At 45.1% G+C, this 24,624-nt stretch overlaps 1 protein-coding gene across 1 annotated transcript; it reads right to left on the bottom strand.

The window, feature by feature from the left end:
* Positions 1–3,269: 3,269 nt before the first annotated feature.
* PARP16 (poly(ADP-ribose) polymerase family member 16) lies at positions 3,270–21,355 on the bottom strand. The gene is made up of 7 exons (XM_066592905.1): positions 21,275–21,355; positions 17,717–17,904; positions 15,874–16,011; positions 12,433–12,639; positions 10,146–10,317; positions 6,404–6,548; positions 3,270–4,173 (listed from the first exon to the last, which is right to left on the bottom strand). Exons 2-7 carry the CDS (start codon positions 17,867–17,869, stop codon positions 4,041–4,043), a joined length of 948 nt encoding a protein of 315 aa, XP_066449002.1. The 5' UTR covers positions 17,870–17,904; positions 21,275–21,355; the 3' UTR covers positions 3,270–4,040.
* Positions 21,356–24,624: the final 3,269 nt, after the last annotated feature.

Here is a 24,624-nt window from a genome sequence, read left to right on the forward strand (position 1 = left end):
ACCGCGTTTTCGTGCAATGCGATACAACAGAGAGGAAGGCTCCATGTGGAAACATGGGCTGCAAAACCTCGCGAGTCGCAGGCATATCGCCAGACCTGTGATGTTTTTCTATCGGGTTGTTGTATGCTACAAACATTACCTGTGTAAATTAACCCATAACAAAGCATGGGCTTCACATACATGCGATTTGTAGCATTGTAGCAACGCGGCCAAATCACGCGACTTTGTCGCCTGTGAAGGAGGCCTTTATCAGACATTATGAAAAGGGGGCCACTAGGTGGATGTTGGGCCCTTCGACAGGGCGCAACATGATGCTGAAGAACTTTAATAGAACTATTAAACCAGCACAAATAAGAGTGGCTTGCTCTAATCGTACAGTCTGTTGCAAGTATTACTCGAGATATGGCTCAATTTCAAAAGACGGTTTAGCAAGTCATGGCTAGCTGTAAAAAAAAAAAAAAAATTCTCCTCGCTTAGAAGAGCCGTCCGGCTCTTCTCTCCAGCCCCGGCAGTTGTCTTGTGTGTTCTGGAGGCTGGGGTTTGAAAACCCCCACCTTTAGAAAGCACTGGTCTCATTGGCTGAGCGCTCAGCCAATCACCGGCAGCTCTCAGCCATTGATTGACAGCTGAGGGCTGCCTGTGATTGGTCACAGTGCTCAGCCATACACAGGCAGTCAGGAAGGAATTTTCCCCTAATTTTCCAGCCATTACGGAGTCAGGAAGGAATTTTTCCCCAAATGAGCTAATTGGCTTCTGCCTCTTAGGATTTTTGCCTTCCTCTGGATAAACCAAGGGTTGAAACAGGCTGAACTAGATGGACATTGTCTTCATTCAGCCTATCATACTATGTTACAGGCAGCCCTTAGCCATTCATCAATGAACGGCTGAGCGCTGCCTGCGATTGGCTGAGCGCTCAGCCAATGACACCAGTGCTTTCTGGGGACGGGGATTTTACAATCCCCGGCCTCCAGAACACAGAAGACAACTTCCGGGGCCAGAGAGAAGAGCCGGATAGCTCATCTAGGTGAGTATATATTTCTTTTTTTAGTGCAAGCCATGATTTTCAGGGAAGGGCCTATATTTAAAGCCCTTCCCCAAAAATCATCATGGCCTGCAATCCGCTCCTTTCAATGGGGCCACAAATGGGATAGCATCACAGACTTCTGCCACAACTGCGAGAGCTGTGGCAGAAGTCTGCGATGTACTCTCTATGCTTCCAATGGGGCTGGCGCTGCCGCCGGCCCCATTGAAAACAATGAGCGATATTGTTGCAATTTCTCTGCGCTGTGAGGCACTCGATCTCGCATTGCTAGAGAAAAAAACGCTAGTGGGTAGGCACCCTAATAGTTATTAGTGGAGTTGCTTTGCAACCAGCGACTGCAACATGATTCTCTCAAAAAATACAACACTGTTGAAATTTAGTCGCAGGTTGATTGTGACTTTGCAAATACAAAGCGCAATGCAAGTCCCCTGCAACTTGCTTGTGACTTGTTTGCAAATTGTCTTTTCTTTCAGAAATGTCACTGTGTAGCCCTAGGCCCTAGCATAAGATCAGGCTAAGAATTTTTGTAGTGTGACTTTCTAGTCGTTCTAAAAAAAAAGGGTAGCCTCAGCCTTAGGCTAGGGCTGCATGTACACATGAAGTTCACGATGTCACATCGCAAAATAGCATCCAGTGATTGCCAATGTTGTCGTTTCCTAACATGCATTTTCCACAACTGTTGCAAGAAATCCAAACCTGTTATATTCGTGTGTGACTGATTTATGATATGCCTGCTATTTTGTGGTTTACTTAACATCAAAATCTCAGCTCTAAAATTGTTGCCCGACAGCAACTTGCAGACAAATCACATTCATTTTTTAGTCTTGTGATTTAGAATTAATCTAATCGTGCAAACTGACAACATGGATGATAAGCTGAGGGTTCTTAAGGCTGTTGCTACAGTGCGACTTTTTGGAGTCAGCACCTCCAACAAATAAATTACAGGGTTCTGGAAACTTTGGGCATGGAAAATCAATATACACATATTTCACTAAATTCCTGCAGAAAAAATATGCACTTATCTATTTTTTGCTTTGAGTTTTTGTTCTGATGCACTAAGAAAACATCATACTTGCTTTGTCCAAAGTTCTCCATTGAGATTTGTGGCTGAGAGTTATTCTCAGTGCTGGTCTCTCTAGCCTCACAAGCAAGCACAAGTTTAGCTGCCGCTCCCCTCTCCCTTCACAGGCTCCATACTAATTAGAAGTTGTGCAAAGATGTAATAGGTCTTTCTGAATGACGCCTAATAAAAAAAAGCAAAATTATAGGTACAAACAAACTTTTTGTTAGATTATCAGAAAAACCCTGATTATAGAATCAGCCTAGGGGCCCTTTTACATAGCAAATGATTAGCACCGGCTGACGATATTGGCACGATTGAAAGGTTTTCCCATGGCTGATGTAAACTGTATAGAGAGGACAGTCATTAGTACGATCATTAGTCACCCATACTCTTCCATTTTTGTTGGCAGCACATTCCCTGTTTAGATGAGGAGATCTGCTGCCAATAACAATGGTTTCTGTGACAAATCTGATTTAACCGACAAATGAACATTTGCTCGTTTATCAACTGATTGCTCTCATGCTTATATGGAGCAATAATCGGGAACCTGCATTCCAATAAACGTCTATTCAGCCGATTATCTGCACATATTAAAGGGCCTTAAAGGGTTGCACCAAGATTACAAGTTTTTTGATATCCATAGGATAGGGAATAGCCTGCTAATCAGTGGCCTGTCACTCCTGAAGACCCCCCCTCCACACCAATCTCAAGAATGGGAGCCCCATGTCCCCCATCCTCCTCACTGTGAGGTTACTGTATCCCCCACAGTGATGAGGATATGGAACAAAGTGCTGGGTGTGTAAGCGTGCTGACACTCCACTCACTTTTAATGGGACCACAAAGATAACCGAGTAGCAAGTGCTTGGGCATTTCCATCAACCCCATTGAAATAAATTGCAGCACTAACAGCATATGCTCAACCAGAGCTCCATTCTTTCTGACGTCCCTGCAGCGGTGGGAGAAGTGACCCTGTAGTGACAGGCAGAGGAGGACATTGGACCCGCAATATTAAGATCGGCAGGGGTCTCAGGGGTGAGACCTCCACCAATCAGTAAGTTATCCTCTATCCTGCGGATAGCGGTTAACTTGTAATCTTGGTATAGCCCTTTTGATAGTGTGGGCAGGCATATCTAACCTCACCAGTCTCACATGGAAATAAACATGTTACACAAGAAAGGCATTGGTCTTTATTTATCAGTGTCCACGATGAGAATAAAAAGTTGGTTTTGATATATTTTTCAGCTGTTGAGATGTAAATGGGAGCAGAAGACGGCCGCAGGCTACTTTCATACACGGCGGGGAAAAATCCGCTGTGTTTCCACCAAACACACAATGAAGCCTGCACATGATTTTGTTGTGTATCCGGTGTGGATTTGGCTACACGATTTGACTCATTACAATAAAATGAATGAAATCCGCAGTGATTTTTTGGCAACAAGAGCGTGCTGGGGGTTTGAACACCAGCAGCATGACTCCAATCCACAGCGGGGGTTTTCCACTGTTAGTGGATGGGATTTTAACAAAGCGCATCCACTAACATTGCACTACACATAGTTGCGGGATTTTTGTGCGGAAAATCCAGCAAGTAGTACACTATGTCTAAAAAGCGGCCCAACACTGCTGCCCCATTCACATGCTGATAGGACATTGATAACAGTTTTACTATTATCAACAAGTTTTGTCTTTTTCCGAGTGGCAGGTAAGGTGCACATTTCCACAGGACTCTTCAGTTCTTCTATTGCTTAGTGACATCATTCTGTAGGAATATCAATCAAGAGGACCCGCGGCTTTTTTATGCCACTTATGAATGAATGCAGAGTCTGTATGAACTGGAATGCTTGAACACTTCAAGGGTTACAGTCGGAATGGCTGTGGTATAAAAGTATATAATTAAGGCTTCTGGTGCAGTTTGTAGAAAGGAACAGACTGAGGCCTTCAGCTTAAGATTCTGTTCCAGTGGTGCATAAAAGTCTTAGAACTGCTTAATCCAATGACAATCAGTACAAAGAGGTACAACGTCATTAAGATAGCAAACCGATGGCTTGAGAAGCAAGATGGCTGCCTGGACCTGTAGGAGGGAAATGGAAGAAATGCAGGAAGCCAAAATAACCATAAACAGTATTCTATAATAGTAAAGCCTAAAGGGCTTATCTAGTTTAAAAAAATAAAAAAGGGCTGCAAATGTGATAAAAAAATTAAAAACAAAAACACTACCCACCTGTCCTCTGCCCCGCGGTTCCTCACGGGCTTTGTTTACATGCAGACACCATGCGACCGCTGCAGCCAATTAGCGGCTGCAGTAGTCACGTTCCCCTATCCCCAATGGGAGCAGTGATGCCAGGAGCATGTGACTGCTGTGGCTACTGATTGGCTGCTGCAGTCATCAGCAGTCAGAAGCATCACTGCTGCCTGCATGTAAACAGACCTATGGGGGAGCGCAGGAGCATCAGGGCTGGATCACCAGGGTTCGGGACAGGCCAGTACTGTTGTTTTTTGTTATTTTTTATGACATTTGCTGCTTTTGAAGAAAAAAAAAACTGTGTAACACCTTTTAATAGGTCTTCTGCTTTCAACATTAAAAGTTTAGTCATAAAGGAATGAAATTTTCTAATAAGCAGGGTGTATAATCATTTACCGCTTGCAAGATCTCTGCTTGCAGTTGTTGAGTAGGAGCCATTGATAACCTGTCCTGGTCATGTGAAGATCACACAGGGACTCGACTTAGTACAGTGATCGGTGTCTGGTGATGGGCGGCGCTCCTGCGTGTCCATCAGATGTCCAGAACAGGGTTTTATCCAGTGGCATTAAGCAATGAAGGTTCCCATTCAATGAATGCAAGCAGAGATCTTGAAAACATCAGAAATGGTTACACAAAGTGTATTAGAAATCAGCCTATTTATTTTCCAATGAATACAGTAAGCTTAATTGGGTAAACCCCTTAAGTACAGCCATTCTTTAATTTTTCTCCCCACTTTCAAAAAAAATATCATAACTCTTTTCTGTCAAATTTATTTTTCTTGCTATACTAAAGTATAGTTCTTTAATGAAAAGAAAAAACTTCTTGTTGCCATTTTCTGACAGTTATAACTTTTTTTACATTTTGGGTCAGTATAGCTGTATAGAGGCTCATTTTTCATGGGACAACCCGTGGTTTCTATCAGTACCATTTTGGAGTACAAGATAAGACTTTTACAAATGCGGTGATAAATATTTGTTTGGATTTTTTGTTCTTATTTTTTATTATAAAATACAGGAAATGTTTTTTTTAAGCTTATAATACCCTTTATTAAGCTTATTTTTACAATAATAAGAAAAAAAATTACTTATTTTTACCATTTTTAAAAATCCCTTAAGGAGACTTAAAGGGGTTGTCCCGCAAAATAAAGTAAAGCTAAGCACTTCTGTATGGCCATTACCATGCACTGTAATATACATCGTGCATTAAATATTGGCCATACAGAAGTTATATACTTACCCCCCTGTGTTGGCGTCCCCGTGTCCCTGGCGCCGATCGAATCCTTCCCCTTGCTCGATTAGACGCGCTTGCGCAGTCTGCCTCTTCTGTCCCGTTGAAGGGGCCGCTCCAGCGTGCTTGCGCCGGAGAGCTGGTCTGCGCATGCGCAGAAGACCTGTGCGGCACGAGCGCGCTGGAGCGGCCCCTTCAACGGGACAGAAGAGGCAGACTGTGCAAGCGCGTCTGATCGAGCCAGGAGAAGGATTCGGTCGGCGCCAGGGAGACGGGGGGACCCCCTGTAGGTAAGTGAATAACTTCTGTATGGCCAATATTTAATGCACGATGTATATTACAAAGTGCATGTATATGGCCATACAGAAGTGTTTAACTTTACTTTATTTTGCGGGACAACCCCTTTAAATTTGACAGCTTATACCATATACTGCAATACTATATATTGCAGTACATTGTATTTCTGCAGGTGTTCTAAAAAGCCCTGCCACAGGTCCGTCTCAATAAGCAGCAATACATTGCAGCCCTGGGGGCCTTTGGATGGCCCCCAGCAGCTCCGACACCCAGACTTCACCTTGTGATCCCATCGCAGGGATAAAGCGGTGGCTGTTCAGGAACCCCTAACGAGACATTTAAAAACTGCTGTCAGAGTTTACAGTGTGGACTTGTCTGTTGCATCCGGGTGTGCGCTGTCAAAGACAGCAGACATCGGCTGTGTAAGGAGCGGGCTCAACTTCCATTCCTTTTCCATATTGATCCCGTGAGTCTGGGATGTAAATTTATGTCCTGAGGTGTGAAGCGGTCAACAGGAAATATTGATTGCTGCACTCACCTCCTTTGGGGCTGCCCCTGAGAATATACCAGGAGATACTTCACTCGTAACAGCTCATTATTGGTCACCACAAAGTATTTCTCTGGAACGTCGCCACCTTCGCTGTTTCGTGCTCTGGCTCGTGTCCGATCTATTTCGAATGAGTCTAAGCAGAAAGCAAGTAAATAAAAAATACATAGATCAATATTAAAAGCTGTGAATGTATAAAAAAAAGCAATAGAACTCCACATGAGAATTTTTATTTACTAGCAGAGTTACCTGGATTCACAGGGGTCTATTTGGTGCAACTGTCTGCTGTTTGCATGTGGTCAAATACTTTGTTTTGTACTGATATGAAGCCAACATAATAAACATAAAGCACAGTTTTTTCACGGTGAGTAAAGAAAAATGGCGGGTTATTAAATGCAGAAAATTGACGTCTCACTAGTGGTGTTCTGAAGACATTTCCGTTGTTTCTAACACTATGTCCTCTCTCTACCTAAAACTAAACCTCTCTAAAACTGACCTACTGGTATTTCCACCCTCCACTAACCGACCTCATCCTGACATCTCCATCTCTGTGTGTGGCACCACCATAACTCCTAGACAACATGCCCGCTGCCTTGGGGTCATATTTGACTCTGATCTCTCTTTTACCCCCTACATCCAATCTCTGGCCCGAACATGTCAGCTGCACCTCAAGAACATCGCAAGAATCCGCTCTTTTCTCACTGTGGAGACGTTAAAAACGCTTACTGTTGCCCTCATCCACTCCCGGCTCGATTATTGCAACTCGTTGCTGATCGGCCTCCCCTGCACCAGACTCTACCCTCTCCAATCCATCCTGAATGCGGCAGCCAGGCTCATCTTCCTGTCCAGCCGCTACTCGGACACCTCTGCCCTGTGCCGGTCACTGCACTGGCTGCCCGTTAAATACAGAATTCAATTTAAACTCGCTACCTTCATCCACAAAGCCCTCCACAGTGCAGCGCCCCCCTATATCGCCTCCCTCATCTCAATCCATCACTCAGCCCGGGCTCTCCGCTCTGCTAATGAAACCAGACTGAGCGCCCCTTTAATTTGAACTTCTCACTCCCGCCTCCAAGACTTCTCCAGAGCAACACCTGTCCCCTGGAACGCACTACCAAAGGCTACCTGGGCAATCCAGGACTCACAAAACTTCAAGCGTGCTTTAACCCCTTAAGGACATGGCCTATTTTGGGCTTAAGGACGCAACAACTTTTGACGGATTTTCTTCTTCATTTTTCAAAAGCCATAACTTTTTAATTTTTCCGTCTACACGGCCGTATAAGGGCTTGTTTTTTGCGTGGCGAACTGTAGTTTTTATCGATGCCACTTTTGGGTACATAGACTATATTATAAAAAAAAAATTATTTTTTTTATAATAGCAGGGAAAGAAAATGCATCAATTCTGCCATAGCCTTTTTTTTACAGCGTTAATTATGCAGCATAAATGACAATACATGTTTTCTGCGGGTCGGTACGGTTACAGCGATACCAAAATTCTTACATTTTTTTTAGGTTTTTGCACTTTTCTGCAATAAAAACCCTTTTTTGAACATTTTTTTTTCTAAATCACTGCATTCAAAGTCCTGTAACTTTTTTTTTTTTTTTTAAGTACGGAGCTCTATGAGGGCTTATTTTTTGCGACACGAGCTGTAGTTTTTATTGGTATCATTTTGGGGTACATACAGCTTTTTTATCACGTTTATTGCATTTTTAGGGAGGCAAATTGCTAAAAATGAGTATTTTGCCTCCGGTTTTTTAGCATTTTTTTTAACGCTTCTTTCCCTGCACAGTCAAAAGCATGTGCAACTTATTGTACGCGTCGTTACGGACGCGACAATACCAAATATGTGGGGTTTTAATTTTTTTTTACCTTTTTTTATGCTAATATGAGAGAAAGCATAAAAAAGGGGGTTTTTTTTACATTTTTCTTTTTTATTCATTTTTTAAATCTTTTTCTTACACAATGTGAGTCTCTCTGATGGACTTCCAGCACAGCACTGATGATCGCTGTGATAAGGCATGGATGGACTACTGCCCTGCCATGCCTTATCGCTTATACAGCGATCACAGGCTATGGCACTACAGGACGCCAGTGTTTGGCAACAGGCCGGGCTCTCTGCGATTATATCGCGAGAGCCTGGCAACTTAACAGAGGGAGCGTGTGAGCCCTTCCCATGCCACGATCTACATAGATGGCGGCAGGGAAGGGGTTAACAGCGGAGGGCGCATTTCTGATGCACCCCCACTGTTGCAGTGGAAGGCCGGCTGTGACTGACAGCCGGCTTGCCCTGCGGGATAGCGTGAGATCATAAGTGATCTCGCACTATCCCCAGGACGTAAGTTCACGCCCTGTTGCGGAAAGTACCCCGCTGCCAGGACATAAACTTACGCCCTTTAAAACGCACCTCTTCAGGGAGGCATACCGCATTCCCTAAACAAACCCCTTTGTACTCCGCCTGATAACATGCTCCCTGACCTACTGACTACAATCCTTGCCAGCCACCATCAACTGCCCCTGCAGTCATACCGATTCTGCCGTCACACGGCTAAATGTCTGACCATTGTCTATGTGTATAGCATCCCTCACTCTCCACCTTGCCATACTGTGCACATCTCCAGCCCCTTTACCTCCTGTATCACCCCATTACTTGTAGTATGTAAGCTCGTTGGAGCAGGACCCTCACCCCTATTGTTTCCATCAACTGATTACTATATGTAACCGTGGTTCTGTAATTGTTGTACTTTTGTCTTTCTGTATTCCCCCTGTCTATGTAAGCGCTGCGGAATATGTTGGCGCTATACAAATAAAGATTATTATTTATTATTTTAATTAAAGGGGTTGTTCGGTTACTGGACAACTCCACTTGAATTGGACCCCTGTATTAAAATAATAAAGTAAACAATACCTACACATCCAGGAGCACAGCGGGGCTGCAGCGCTTGATCCTGGTGGCTACGGAGGGGTAAGTATAGTTTACTAAATTATTTTAATATAGGGGGTCTTGAAGCGAGGTTGTCCAGTAACTGGGTATTCCCAATAATTTTGCATTTGTATTCCGATTTTTTGTGAATATATCAAGAACAGTAGGTTATACAGAGTTGAAACTCTGCCTAAAACCTTCTGAAATGCCAGATTTACCTATATGGCAAATTTGGTGCAGATTCGTCCAGTTGTTTGGCCGTGCATAAAGAGCAGTGAAAAGAAATTCACTTATATATACCGTATTTTTTCGCTTTATAAGACGCACTTTACTGCATCTTATAAAGCGAATGTGCCGAAAGTTGTTACATCCCGATTTGTTCGTGCTAACTTAATCGCGGTTGTGCAAAGAAACTTGCGATCGCACAAACAAATGTGCGATCAGTTACCAGTTCTCTCTCCTCCCTACTGCCGCCCATACGTGCCGCTAATTGGTGGGGAGCGCTGGCGTGAACTGCTGCTGCTTCCCTGCCTCCTCCAATCGGCTTCTTCTCTTCCTCTTTTCGTACACAAGCGGCACTGAACTCTGGTATTTCAGACCTCTGCTGTTCCTTCTGCTCCGTCACCCGGCACTCTACCTGGGTGAGTTAAAAATATTCTTTCTCTATTTTCCCCCTCTAAAACAGGGGTGTATTTTATCATCCGATGCGCCTTATAAAGCGAAAAATCCACACACACACAAAGACACTCACACACTGCAAAGGATTTTCCTTTCCCTTTCTACTCTTGCAGCTGGCAGCTAACATTTCTCACCTTTTTTCCTGACTTGGCACTTTACATCAGGATGATCGATCACTTCACACATTGCAACGCAGCTAAGAATTGGACCCAATATGCTACAAGGCCATCCGTGCCCATGCGGGCTGTAGAGAAGAGCCAGGCTCAGGTCACTGGTTAAGTAAGTGCCTTCTCCAAATAAAGATGTCTACAAGAACATGAACATAAAAGGTTAAAGACATTAAAAAAAATACATGGACATATTAAACATGGCTTTTAGGAACACTGCAGGCAAAACGTATACACTGGGTTATGCCAAGTACAGCGTCTGAGAGTGTGCAGCCGGACACAGGGAACCTAAGAAGCCCAAAGAGAGAGTACACCGTCATGTACTGCCGCATCAACCCTTGCACTGAGCGGAAAGTGGCATCAGTTCTGCTCTGCTTGATCATGCAAAGATGTCTTCTGAAGGACAGAGATACCTTTATGCCCATGTTCACATGGGACGGATTTCCACACCAATTTAGGGTATGTTCACATGGAATTCGGCGTGGAATTTTCTGCATGAATCCCCGTCTTTCTGCAACAGTTTGTGCCGCAGATTTAGCCGTCAATTCCAACACGCTTCTGCTGTTTTCTGCATCAAGACGTGACATGCCCACGGAAAAAAACACAGCAGAAGGATGCACAAACAATTACACAGCGAAGTCAGCCATGTGATCATACCTTTAGTGCGAGAAGTTTTGGAGATTCTAAACCTATCCATATTGCTTTCACTGCAGATGCCACAGATTTGCCATGTGGAAAACCTGGACATTGCTTCAACACACTACAAACGGTCATGTTATTTGGACAGAATGGAGATACAGCTGTGGACTCGACCCACCACTGAAGCCACAGATTTGGAAAGCAAGATCCAACCTGTCCAATCTATGCTCTGCTCTACACAAGATGTTGGGGTCGAGATTGCAGACCAATAAATACATAAGATGTCAATTACCAGAATCATTAGATCTAAATTTATTGTAGGAAGAGTAGCACTTCTTATTTCTAGTCCTCAAGTACCCCCAACAGGTGATGTTTTCAGGATTTTCTTAGTAATGTACGAATGATATAATTATTATCACTAAGAAATTGCCACAAGACGTCTCTCTATAGGATATCCTCAAATTATGACCTGTTGGCGGGGGACTTGAGGACCGGAGTTGAGAAGCACTGATCTAGAGTCTACTAATAGGCAATCTAGAGTAGGAAGTTCTCTCTAAAAAAGAGTTTTTCTCTAAAGTTACAGACACCAGTGTTAAAGGGACACCGTCACCATCTTTGAGCCTCATAAACTACATTATGGGGAACCAGGAATCCAGAGAGTTGTATTTGATATTCACTAGGTACCATGTTGCAGCGCTGTGCCCCTGTGAAGTTGGCACAGTTCCGCACAGACAGCGTGACTCTTTACAGCTGGCTCTGTGTGCGCTCTTCCATCCAGCACTAGAACGTGTATCAGACACAGCTCCCCTCCCCTCTTCACTGCTCTTTGAGCCCCAGAACATAGTTTACGGACCTCAAAGGTGATGATAGGTTCACTTTAAGAGCGCATTAACGTTTCAGACAACTTCTGCTGATCTACTAGCTTGTGTAAGTCTCATCATTTCTGCAATATACTTACATTAAAAATGTTGTTGCATTACTACTCTAAAACACGTTTAAAAAGGCTGCCACTAGGGGGCTCCCTTCCAGCGTCTCTGCAATTTACTGTCTGTTTTTAGGTACAGAGCTTCTGTAGTAACACAGACACAGGGATGTTTCCATAACAACAGGGGGAGGGGCTATCTTCACAGGAAGCTCCCCTGCACCCAGAGACTTCAGGTTGACAAATGTGCAGACACTGTGATAATTATCTCCACAGTCTCTGCCTATCCTGCTGTTACAGTATGTGAGTCTGTGTCTATGCACGCATTACAGTGAGTTTACTAACCATTTGGCCAGAATGTCTAAATCATACTGGGAAAGAAGGAAAGGTCCACAGACTGTGCAATGTTGGATGGGAACTAAGGGCAAAGGAGGCAGGACAGTGAACTACTGGTAGAATGCTAGTCTTGCTACACTCTCCCAGCCTGAAAGTGGATTTCAAAGAGCAGTGCAGCAAAATATGGGGAAGACTACCTGAAAATCAGACCTTACAGACATAAAACAGGGCACAAACAACAGCAAATTAGTGGGTAAGGAAACCCTGGTGTATTTTAGAACACTTGTTGAGAACTCATGTACACTTTAAGATGTTGATATCACACATTTAAAACACTTATATGCTACTAGGACACACCTTGTTCAGATGGCAGTGCAAACCATTGTGCAGTATGGAATGGAAGTTCTCCAAACGGCTGCCGTGCAAGGCGTACATCACATTCGTCTCTCCACGGGTCTCCTGAAATTTGGTATTCAGCCTCTCGCAGTATTCTATTTCAAACAGGAAGTCAGGAGTGGGTAGAGTAAGACTGGGAGAGCCGGGCAAGGTTTGGATTTCCTCAAACTAAAACAGTAAGGGAAGGGTTGCCTTAAATCAAGGCTGAAATCTGCAGAAATCCATGTACTTACAGCAGAACCCACACCATTAATATGTATGGAATGTAAATTCCAGTAATGAATCTACTGTGTGTGAATATACCCACATAGGTGTCAGTACAGTCTACCTGCAACAACAATAATAATTGAAAAAAAAAACAATAAAAACAAGAAATAAATTATATAGAGAAACCATTATGGTGACCTGCAGCTCCATGTATAGAAGAATCATCAATCACAGAAGCCATTAATAAAGGACTATCCTTCTGTTCACTTAATCAGTGAATTTACATGTATGGGCCCTAAAGGAGCTAACCAGGCATTGCCCACCAGGATACACCGAGGTTGAATCGGAAGCGCTGCTCTGACCCCTGTGCAGCGTTCGGTGCTCGTAACTGCAGGCACAGCTGTTACCGAAATCAATGGGTGCGGTACTTGTAATTGCAGTTGCAGCTCCCATTGATTTTAGTGAGACCTGCACCTGCAATTACAAGTGCTGGCCGCTACACAGGGGTCAGAGCAGCACTTCCCCAGTGTATCCCAGAGTTGAATGCCTGGTTAACGACTTTAAGGTACCCTTACATGGTATGACTGCCAGGCACATAAGTACCCAACAGCCGTACCACTGACTATTACTCCTGTGCTTTCACATGAGAGCAATAGTCGTCTGTAAATAAAGGCAGAGCAGGCCAGAGATCTCTTCTAACCGCCAGCCTCCATTCACTGCAAACAGGCAGCCGTTCATAGATGAATGACTGCCTGTTTACATGGGCTGATAGTCACTTGGTTCTTAGCTCAGCTAAAAACCAAACGACTCCGACAGTTAAGCGATTTCTCACTCAGAGCCCTGTTGGTGACCAAATGTACACGGAACTACTATCACCCAAATTCGCTGTTTCCAGCAACTGTTTGAGCCATAATCACTCCGTGTAAAGGTAGCTTTTGTTAGCGCAAAATTCGCTATTTCGATATACTGTGCGTTTCCAAATTAAATAATATGTGTACAGGCCTGGAGAGCCTTCAAAGACCACAAGCCTACATCATGTGTTCCCAAAAGAGTCTCCCTTTATTAAGCGCGCATAAAACTTAAATAAGTTTCAACACAGGAAGTGAAGTAATTTAGGAATACAGTTACAGTAGTTAGCGAGCCTATTGGTCGTTCTCAGAGGGAGGTATTTGTGAGGTAGCTTGTGATGTCATCCATCTGGGAGGAACTTCACTGAGCACGCTCAGTTCATTCTTGAATTTGGTCTCATGAGGAGAACATCCTGTTTCTCCTCTCTGCTGTCCAAGTCTAAGACAAAGACAAAGATATTCCCAGATAGGCCTCTGCCAGTTAGAACTGGTTCAACCAGTTTTTGGGACAATAGGCACTGCTCCTTAAATTCTTGTGGAGGTGGGGGGGACGATGTTTCTTCCCCCAGAGGTTTCAGACCACTATAGACAAAATACAGTATATTCACAGTTGACAACAGAAAATACATATAGGATATCTCCCACAATTTATATATGACCCATGTGCACCATTCAGTTCAGCTGACATTCTCTTAACCACACGGAAATGAAAACGGACCTCTGCTTGTTTTCTACAACAAAATGACCATCTACGAAGATATAGTCCTAAGACACTAGGCCCCGACTTGCATTGTCATATGACGCTGGACCTCATTGGAACTACAGGAACATGCTGCGATTTGTTTTTCTCATAGCAACGCATCACGATGCGATGCAGGAACAAAAATGGCTTATGTGTGTGACCCAATTCAAAAGAATGGGATTCATATTTGTGCGAGATTTGTGCATCTCTCAACACACAAATGTCGCACGATTTTCTTGGCTGTGTGAAGTCGGCCTAAATGTTGTAATTGTTTTACAAGAATATTTGCCCATGCTCAGCTTCTTGTAGTTGCCTCAAATTAGATTGAGGTACTGACATGCTCTGAACAACTGACAAGAACGGTTCATCGAATCATGCTGCTTATGCCAAATTCTGACCATCCTATCTGCACGGTGCAACAGAAATCTGGATCCATCTGACCTGGTGATGTTTTTCCATTGTGCAATGATCCAGTATTTGGCTCTTTTGCCCATTGGAGTATTGTTTTTCTGCTTTTCTCAGCAACGGCAGTTGAACTGGTCGTCTGCTGTAATACCCCACCCACATGTGAGAGGGCTCAAGTAACATTCCCGATCCTCCGGGTATAGTTCACCCTGATGGGCAACAAGTAGAACGGGTTCCAGGACAGGGAGTGCCAGGCTAAGCTCCAAGAGTAAAAGTCATGGTCCCCTTAGGCTGCCTTCACACGGGAGGTCAAAATCGCATGAAATTTGCGCGTTGTGAGGTGCACAAATATGAACCCCATTCTTTTGAATGGGGTCATACACATGAACGATGTTTTCCTGCATGGCACCACGATGCGATGCTATGCGAGAAACAAATCGTGGCATGTTCTATCTTCCTGCGTGCTCTTGCAACGCAGCGCCCATTGCTTTCAATGGGACTGGCGGCAGTATCACAAGATCTCCCATTGAAAGCAGCTTCTTCCCCAAACTGATGCAAGGCTGTTTTAACATGGAAACTCCTCGCAATCTTGGGGAATTCACATGGTGGGGAACGCGATATGGGGGTGGGATTCACGGCCTAATAACACGCTCGCCCATGTGAAGGTAGCCTTATCCTCCTGTGTGGTAGAGACTACAGCAGGGATTCATGTCCCAACTCCGGCCATACCAGTTTGGAAGAAGGTCGGATCTTAAAATAAGCTTTGTTGACTGCCGTAATATGGAGACTTCATGGGAAGCTAACATAGGCCTCAGGCTTCATCATTTATGCTTTCAACAGTAGACGTAAAAGTAGGAAACGTATGTTCACACAGTAGAACTCACCGTGGAAAAAATTCTTGTGAATTCCATCTCTAAAATCCGTATCTTTATGGCACGCTTTTATGTGTGGATCCGTATGGCCTGAGAAACTGGAGGATTACTTTAATGCTAAGTGACTTACAATCCAAAGCTGAACTTTTCATCTTATTGTAATGAAGCTAAAAGTTATTAGTCCATGATATCTCCAATGACACGCAAGCTACAGACCTACCGATTTCCTTATTTGTCAGCATTCACCTTCATAAGAAGGCAGACGGTAGTGCTTTAGGTGTAAGTAGTGTATATACATGCCTCTCACATTCTTAGGCAACTACTTTACCTTTTCCTTTTTAAGGCATTTGATGGTGAAAAGTTTCTCTGACAGAACCCAGCTCAGCAGACGGAGGAGTTTCTGGTCCAGCTTTGACTTGTTTTGGATGAATTCCGGGAGGCTGGGTAAGACATTGGTGTCAGCTGTCTACCAAAAACAAAGACAGACTTCAATACAGACTGGAACATCCGGTAAATGTCACATGCAACATATGTAGAACCAAAGTGACACATTACATAAACCGTAATGTAACATACTTAAGGTACCTTTACATGGGACGACTGTCAGGCACATAAGCGCCCAAGAGCGCCCAAGTATTGCTCCTGTGCTTTCACAGGAATGGAGGCCAGAGATCTCTTTGACTGCCTGTTTACATGGGCCGATTCAGTGAGCTAAAAACCAAGCGACTCCGACAAGTGAGCGATTTCTTGCCCTGTGTCCTGTTGGTGGCTGCCTGTATATGGTAAGGTAAAGCCCCCTGGTGCAAGCACCAAGTCATGACTGATACCTAGGGTGTCACATTGTGACATTTTCTTGGCAGACTATTTTTAAGGAGTGGTTTGCTTCCCCAGTCACTTTTACAAGCAAGCTGGGTACTCATTTTACGGACCTCGGAAGGATGCAAGGATGCTGATTCTAGCTTGAGCCGGCTGCCTGACCCAAGCGAGATTGAGCCCACAACCTTCAGGTCGTGAGCGAGAGCTTAGGACTGCATTCTGCTGCCCTAACACTCTGCACCATACAAGGCTCATGTACATGGGAAAACCATTGCCCAAAATCACAGTTTCCAGCAATTATTCGGGCAATAATCGTCCCATGTAAAGTTACCTTTAAATAGCTGGCTTCAAACAAATATCCAACAATAAGCAGAGGCATACAGAGTTTTTCTATTATATACCTTTGACCAAATATACATTAAGAAATAATATATATAACATAAGGAACGTTGAAGAAATATAACATATCGCTCAATATGTGGCTTTCATTTCTTTCAAGAGGCACCTATTATGTAAAGCAGTTATCGGAGACTTAAAGGGATATTCCCAAGATTGACTTTTATTACCTAGCCACAGGATAGGTAATAAAAGTTTGAATGGTGTGGGTCTCACCGCTGACTCACTCCCACCAATCCTGAGAACGGGGGTCCCATGTCCCCTTCCTGCTGCCTCACTGCACCCTCCACAGTGAGGATGAAATTGAATGAAGAAGTTGCCGAACACGTGTGGTGGTGCTCCATTTATCATCAATGGGATTGCTAGAGATAGCTGAGCGCTTGTACTAGGCAATTTCCATCAACCCCATTAAAATTAATGCAGCATCACCGTGTATGCTCAGCTGCCACTCAATTCAATTTCCTCCTCACTGCTGAGAACCGCACTGATCAGACTTATCACCTATCCTATGCATAGGTGATAAAAGTCATTCTTGGAGCTACACCTTTAAATATTGATGACCTATACTGAGGATAGGTCATCATTATCTGATCTGTTCAGATCCAACTTCCTGCATGCCCACTGATCAGCTGTTTGAAGGGGCTGTGGTGCTCAGGTAAGTACTGTGGCCTTTTCATTGTATATTAAGCACACTGCTGTACATTGTGTAGTGGTGCTACCTGGTATTACAGCTTAGTCCCTTTCACTTCAATGTGACGGAGCTGCAGAAAGGCTATGTGACCAATGAATGTGACATAATCATTTCTGAAAACTGTTTATGTGAAAAAAGTATGTAAATGTATTAGTACCAGCTATAAGCTATGAAGTGCTCTTAGAAATACGACCATGGTTGATCCTTAGTTTTGTAGGTAACCCAGTGCCAGCCAGACAGTGGAGTGGTTCCCAGATTATTTACTCACCAGGGCGTCAAAATCTTTGTATTGGTCACTGGCATAGAACGGGGGAAATGGTCTTAGTACGGAGTCTCTCTTGTAGCTTCGGAGGGCAGATACAAAGAGGCTGCATTTCAGATCTGCTGCTAGAGGATCCCTAGCGATAATCTGCTCTACCATTGCTTTACTCCACAGTCAGGAGAGACTAAATTGTTCTGTGGACAAAAAAAGAGAAAATATTAAAAAAGGTCATAAAATCGAGTTCTCTCAACACACTCAGCAATGATCTGTATTTTTGTCTACCTGCCGCTTCATTCATCAGCTGATCGTACGGTTTAGGTAAACTCTGTCACCTACTCTTAGTAACCCGGTGAGTCTGGATGGAAGCATTATACTTACCTCCCCCGTTGTCAGTGCTGGAAGCATTGAGCGGTGCTGCTGAGTAGTCCTCCCATTCTAGTTTTACAATATGCGGACTACTTAGCAGCCAGCGCCGCCCAATGCACTGCAGCAGTGGTTTTCAGCGCTGACATCAAGTTAACAACAGGGAAGGTAAGTATAACACTTACATCCCCGGACTCCACAGGCCACCAACTGTCAGCGCATAAGCTGAGATCATAGGGCCAAAAGTAGGTGACAGAGTCTCTTTGAGACTAGACTCACACGACCGTATGTTTACTGCGTATTACACGGGCTCTGTACGCCTGTGTGATAAGCGGTAACTCGCAGGCAATCTATTACATTGCCTTACGCAGTTCCGATCACATTAGCATGTTGGAATTGCGTAATGTACGAGCACAAAAAAGAATGCAACATATTCTATTTTGTTTCCTATATACGTGAGATAGAGCCAGTTGTTCTCCATGGGCGCATATATATACACATCCACCTTTCCGCAATTAAATTGCGTATGGGCAGCGTGTATTTACGTGCCGTTGCTTGGCAGTGGCCTGAGAAATATAAACAAAACCCCCCAAAAAAGTAGATGTACTGCGCATGACAGCATGTGTGAGTACGTGGTCATGTGCAGCACAATTACACCGCCATACGCAGCAGTACACAGGATCACGGCCGGCTCCATAGCTGTAAAAATGCTGTAAAAGGCTGCAAGACAAACCAATGTTTTCCGCTTCCGACTGGGTGAGCCGGGCCTACGGCTTCCTTCACACATTAAGCAAAAAATTCATCCTGAAAAAAATGTCTTGGATCCAAAAAAGGCACAAAAACCACACAGCGCACTTCCTAATCTCCCACAGTAACCTCTTCTGGCAACAAATGCCTGTGATAAAAACGTGTATTTTGTTTTAATTAAAACAAACACTAAGACTGGGTTCACGCAGGGTGGATTTGCCGCAGAAATTCCGTGCGGAATTTTGTCGCGGCAAATCCGCCTGCACCCGGGATAAGCCAGCCATGTGGATGAGATTTCTCAGAAATCTCGTCCACACGAGGCGGCAAATCTGCCGCAGCAACGCCGGCGCTGCAGCGCAGATGCGCCGGACGCAGCATGTTCATTTTTTTTCTTCTTCTGCTGCGGCCACACTCTCCTCTATGGGAGCACCAGCCGCAGCGGAAAAACCGAGCGACCAGGCCACTTCAAAGCAGCGCTTCTTCCGGCGGAAATCTCGCGGTTTTTCGCTGCGGCCAAACCGTGAGATTTCCGCCGGGAATCCAGCATGAGAGAACTTGGGCTAAGGCCGCCTGCAGACGGGCGGGTTGGATCCGGCGGCGAGGATTCTCGCCGCGGGACCCGACCCGAGCGTCTGCAGGGACCAGCGCGTACTCACTCGCCGGCTCCGGCTGTTTGACGTGCCGGCGCATGCGCAGACCGGAGCGGGCGGGTGAGTGACAGAAATAGAGCATCCCGCGATTTGTTTACCGCGCGATATTTCGTGTGGCCAAATCGCGGCCGTCTGCATAGGATTGCGTTTGTTAACGCAATCCTATGCAGGCTTTCAGCAGCGGAAATTCCGCAGGAAATCCCGCCGCGGAATATCCGCTCGTGTGCAGGCGGCCTAAGTTTTACAACAGCCTCAAAGGGGTTACTAGGTCATCAATAGTAGATCGTCAGGGATTGGTCGCTCAGAATCCCCGCTGATCAGCTGATTGCCCGGCCGACGTCCGCATCTGTGGTCAACGGTGTAAATGTAGTAGACGGCTTCACTCCCACTGAAATCAATGGGTGCGATGCCTCTTATTAGGCTGCCTGTCCACGGGCCTTGCGATATCCCGCAGCGGACCTCTGCCACGGGAGCCGCCGCCCGAGAGCAGCAGCCAGCAGACGGATCTCGGCGGTGAGCCGATCTGACAGATCGGCTCACCGCAGAGAATTGCGGCAATAATTCTTCGCTCGGGGACAGGGGGGCTGCGCTTTCCATAGCAATGCTATGGAAAGCGTGCACTGCGTTCCCCGTGGCCGGATTATCTCCGCGGGAACGCAATGCAAAAACGCCTGTGGACAGGCTGTCTTACACTTCTGCCTCTGACCAGCAGCGCTGGACGTCCACATCAGTTCAGGACTGGACGTGTAATAGGAGGCTAAGCACCCATTGATGTCAATGGCAGCAAATCAGTCCTTTACACGTCCAGTCCCACAGCACTGACAGCAGGGCAAACCATCAGATGACTGGTGGCAATTCGAAGCGCAGATCCCCATTGATCTGCTATGGACAAAACCTCTTTAGGCTACCTACACACAGGTGAGCGCAAACTCGGCCCGATATCGCGCTGGCCAATGTGTTTTCATGCGGATACGAGGCAATTTTTTTGCAAAAACTCCTCCCACCACTTCTGTGAAGTAGCGATCCTCCGGCGTCGCTTTCAGCAGCGTCAAAGGATCGGCAAGTGTTTCCCATTGTTTTCAGTGGGAAACATTGTATCCAACAGCATGGAAGGTCTTCTACTGTCCTACTGAAAACAACGGGCGGTGCGTGCCGAGGAATACGGAAAGATAGGACTTGCCGCGATTTTTTCCCCCCAATGCGGGAAAACATTGCTCATGTATGACTCCATTCAAAAGAATGGAGTTTATATTTCCGCGAGTTTTGTGCATCTCGCAACGCACTAAACTCGCGCCAGATTCTCCGCCGCATGAAACCTTAACAGGGGTTTCTTCAGGACTAGAAAAACGGGTTTGCAGTTTTTCCATAACCATCACCACATCCGTGCATGCACCGTATCTGCTGTAGCATCTCATCCCGATGGACATGAATGGAGCTGCACTGCAATACCAGAAACAACCTGCGGACAGATGTGGCGCTGTTTCTGTAAAAACCACAGCCCTTTTCCTTCCAGTGCAGACCACTGCTTTATGTTACATGGCAGCTATTTGTGTATGAAGAATATCTCAGTTATTCCCTTAGGTAACATTTCCAAGCGTGTCGGACAGTTGGAGGAAGTTAGCAGGCGGCTGGTGTTGCACAATTCCCATGAGGGTCAGTGACTTCCTATAGACATGCAGTAATATGGCCCCTGTACACACACTGCATGTTATAGAAGCCTATCTATATACTATGTGGTGTGTATTTTATTACATAGCACGCAGGGACAGCAGTGGTCGCCATTTATCACCCACCCTGCTCTCACCTGATTTCCTTATAGACGGTGGAGGCTAGAGTGGAGTGGGTAAAAGGAGGCCTGACGTCAGCAGGTCAGCTGACACTCTCCAGTCACATGACGCTAGCAGAGGCGGGCTCTGACGAGACTGCTGTTTCCATAGCAATGGAGGGCAGTGCATTCTGTTTGGTGACTTGGATCATTTGGCTCAGCTCACCAAAAAGAGTGGGCTCTTTTGGCTCCACATTTAAAGGCTCGCCCGGACGAGCGTATTACACACTGTGCTGCGAATACACACGTATTTTGTGAACCTCACTAAAGGTTTCTTCACACGACCGTATTTGCGCATGCTTTTGTGCGTGTAAATATACTACGCACACAAAGCAGAACAAAACCCATTGATTTCAATGAGTTCGGGAAAAAATAGGACCTGCTCTATCATTTTGCGTTTTTTCTGCAGCAAAGGCGTAAATACACAAGGGGATGTGTGAAACACTGCACAAAATCTTGGGGGGAAAAAAACGCATCTAGACTTCCAGGGGAAGGACACGTGAACTGGCCCTGCGTGCGCAAAATGTACAGGACTATACGCAGACACACGCTCAAATCCACCTCGTTTAATCGCAAATATGTCACACCGAGGCAAGCGTATTTGCGCATACAGTTGTTTGGATAAGCCCTAATGGTGCCCCAAAGGAGGACGTGCTGCGTTCTCTTTCACGCTTGTGATACGCAGGTCTGAATGGCCCTTTATGGCCTTTTAGCACTGCCGGTAAAAAATACGCAGCCACGATACGCTCATGTGAGTGAGCTCTCTTACAAAAGCTGTCCTCCCCTCTACCCTCCTCTCTGCTGCACCTCATCCTACGCTGAGGACATAAACGCGCCCCCCAAGAAGGGATCCTGACCCTTGTCATGTACACACCGGTTCCCTTACTATTCAAAATACTCCTACATGCTTGCGCTACACTTATCAGGTGTTTTTAGATTGGGACAGTTTTTCCAACTTGTTCAAAAAAGAGGTGTGGCCTAAAATACACCAAAAGTTGCGCCAAATTGCTGTGAATTGTCCAAAATTTTGACAGTAGTTTGGGCATAATGTATGCCAACTAGAGATGAGCGAGTACCAAAATGCTCCGGTGCTCGTTATTCGAGTCAAGCTTTTTGTAATATTCGAGAGCTCTATTCGAGTAACGAACCCCATAGAAGTCAATGGGAGACCCAAGCATTTTTGTATTTGACCCGCCCGGTGCCGAGCTTTTTATTTTTTTCTCTCTCTCTCTCCCCAGCAAGCCACATACTGCTGTGGACGTACGGACGCTGGCACGTCACAGCAGGAAGTGGTAATCCGGTGAGGGGTCAAAACGGGGAGGGGTCGAACTCGGCGTGGTACTCGCTCGAGTAATGAGCACCATCGAGTATGCTAATACTCCACCGAGCATCAAGCTCAGACGAGCATATTCGCTCAACTCTAATGCCAACTAATAGGTGGTCTAAACTAAAGGGCCATTTACACGGGATGATTATCGCTCATAATTCATTCAAAATAGCGAATTTGTGCGATATTCTTCGTGTCTAAATCCACAGTCATTGTATAATATTCATTTGCAGTTCTTTGGTCGCTCACTTTCAACCAGCATGAAAATCACCGCTGGATCGATGGCTTCTCGGTGCGTGTAAATAGTCAATGGTGTCCGTTCGGTTCTGTCATAATACAGAATAAATATAATAAAAATATACTTACCTGCCCGCCGCTGCCATGTCCCCCGCGGGGATGAATAAAGAATAAAAAATTCTCTGCTGCACCTGCCACAGATGTGACGGATGCGGCAAAGGAATTCTAAATCCCTGCGGGGAATAAAGATCACAGCTGCGGTAGAGGATCCAGCTGCCAGCAGCCCATAATTGCCCATAATTGTTTTTCAGGGAAGGGCTTTAAATATATGCCCTTCCCTGAAAAACAAGGCAAAGTAGTGTTAAAAATAATAAACACCACATACTCACCTTTCTTCAGCTGCCGGGGCTCAGCCGCCTCCTCTCAGTGCTGTCCCCGGCTCTGCAATGCAGTTCTTTGAGCAGGTGGAGAATTAAAATCCCTGTCTGCTGAAAGAGCTGCTTGTGATTGGCTTAGGCGCTCAGCCAATCACAGACAGCTCTCGCTGAATGAATGACAGGCGAGAGCTGCCTGTGATTGGCTGAGGTGCTGTAATACAGGAGTGTTTTTGTGCGCACGTATGCACGCACAAAAATACGCTCGTGTATGGCAGCCTTCAAAATGGCTTCAAGATTGAGGTTCACTTTCGTGAATCCAGTCTTTTATTTTTTAACTTAATTTACAAAATGAAATGTGGAGTCTGCTTTTCATTTTTCCATATCCCCATATTAATACATATTTGAGTATGAATACTCAACAATATTAAGTACTGTTTAAATCTTTTTGTATTTTACTAATGAACTTACTCCTCTCTTTAGGACGGTTTCACACAGGTGACAAAATCGCATGATTTTCTTGCGATGTGACATCGCTACAAATCGCATGTACGTGAAGCCCATGATTTCCAATGGGTTCTTCCACACGACCGATGTTTTGTAGGCTGCTACATTGTGAGACTACAAAATCATGGCGCTGTACGAGGGGCTGCTGATAAGTCTTTGGCTTTATCCAGAAAGAAACGAGATAGGAAGATGAAACTTTACATTTATTCCACTGATGTCAACACACTTCTTACATCGGTATTCCAAGTTCTGTAAGCCTTGCAAAAAGAAGGATTTCGGTTGTGCCTCAAACCAGTCATCCGTAGCGGCCATGGCATCAGAAATGGTGTGAAATTTGGTACCCTTGAGATGTTTCTTCAGGTTTGGAAACAGATGATAGTTGGAGGGAGCTAGATCTGGTGAATAAGGTGGGTGGTCAACCAGCTGGAAGCCCAGCTCCACCAGTTTTGCCGTGATCGCTTGTGCAGTGTGAGCAGAGGCACTGTCTTGCAGGAACAAGATTGCTTTGGACAGCTTGCCGGACCTTTTGGCCTTCTGAGCTGCCTTTAATTAGTCCAAAAGTTCAATGTAATACCTTCATTGATGGTGGAACCATTTTGAAGGAAGTCCACTAGCAGCACGCCCTCCTTATCCCAAACCACAGACGCCATCACCTTAGTGGCTGATTTTTGCACCCTGAACATATTTGGGCAAGGAGAACCACTGTGCCTCAACTCTTTTGACTGCTCCTTGGTTTCAGGGTCATACAAATAAATCAAAGTCTCATCCATAGTGACCAGTTGATCCAGGAAGTTCTTATCAGTCCGGAAACGCTGACAAATGGACTGGGAAGTTTTCACTCGCATGCTTTTCTGATCTGTTGTCAAACATTTGGGGACCCACTT

This window comes from Eleutherodactylus coqui, chromosome 2 (assembly GCF_035609145.1).
Source record: "Eleutherodactylus coqui strain aEleCoq1 chromosome 2, aEleCoq1.hap1, whole genome shotgun sequence".
NCBI classification, from domain to species: Eukaryota; Metazoa; Chordata; class Amphibia; order Anura; family Eleutherodactylidae; genus Eleutherodactylus; species Eleutherodactylus coqui.

Coding starts and splice junctions, on each gene's coding strand:
- PARP16 (XM_066592905.1), bottom strand. CDS start 17,869: ATGGTAGAGCAGATTATCGCTAGGGATCCTCTAGCAGCAGATCTGAAA. Junction 12,640..15,873: donor AATGCCTTAAAAAGGAAAAG/GTAAAGTAGTTG, acceptor TTACTGTTTTAG/TTTGAGGAAATCCAAACCTT. Junction 6,549..10,145: donor GTGCCAAGTCAGGAAAAAAG/GTGAGAAATGTT, acceptor CTTTCTGCTTAG/ACTCATTCGAAATAGATCGG.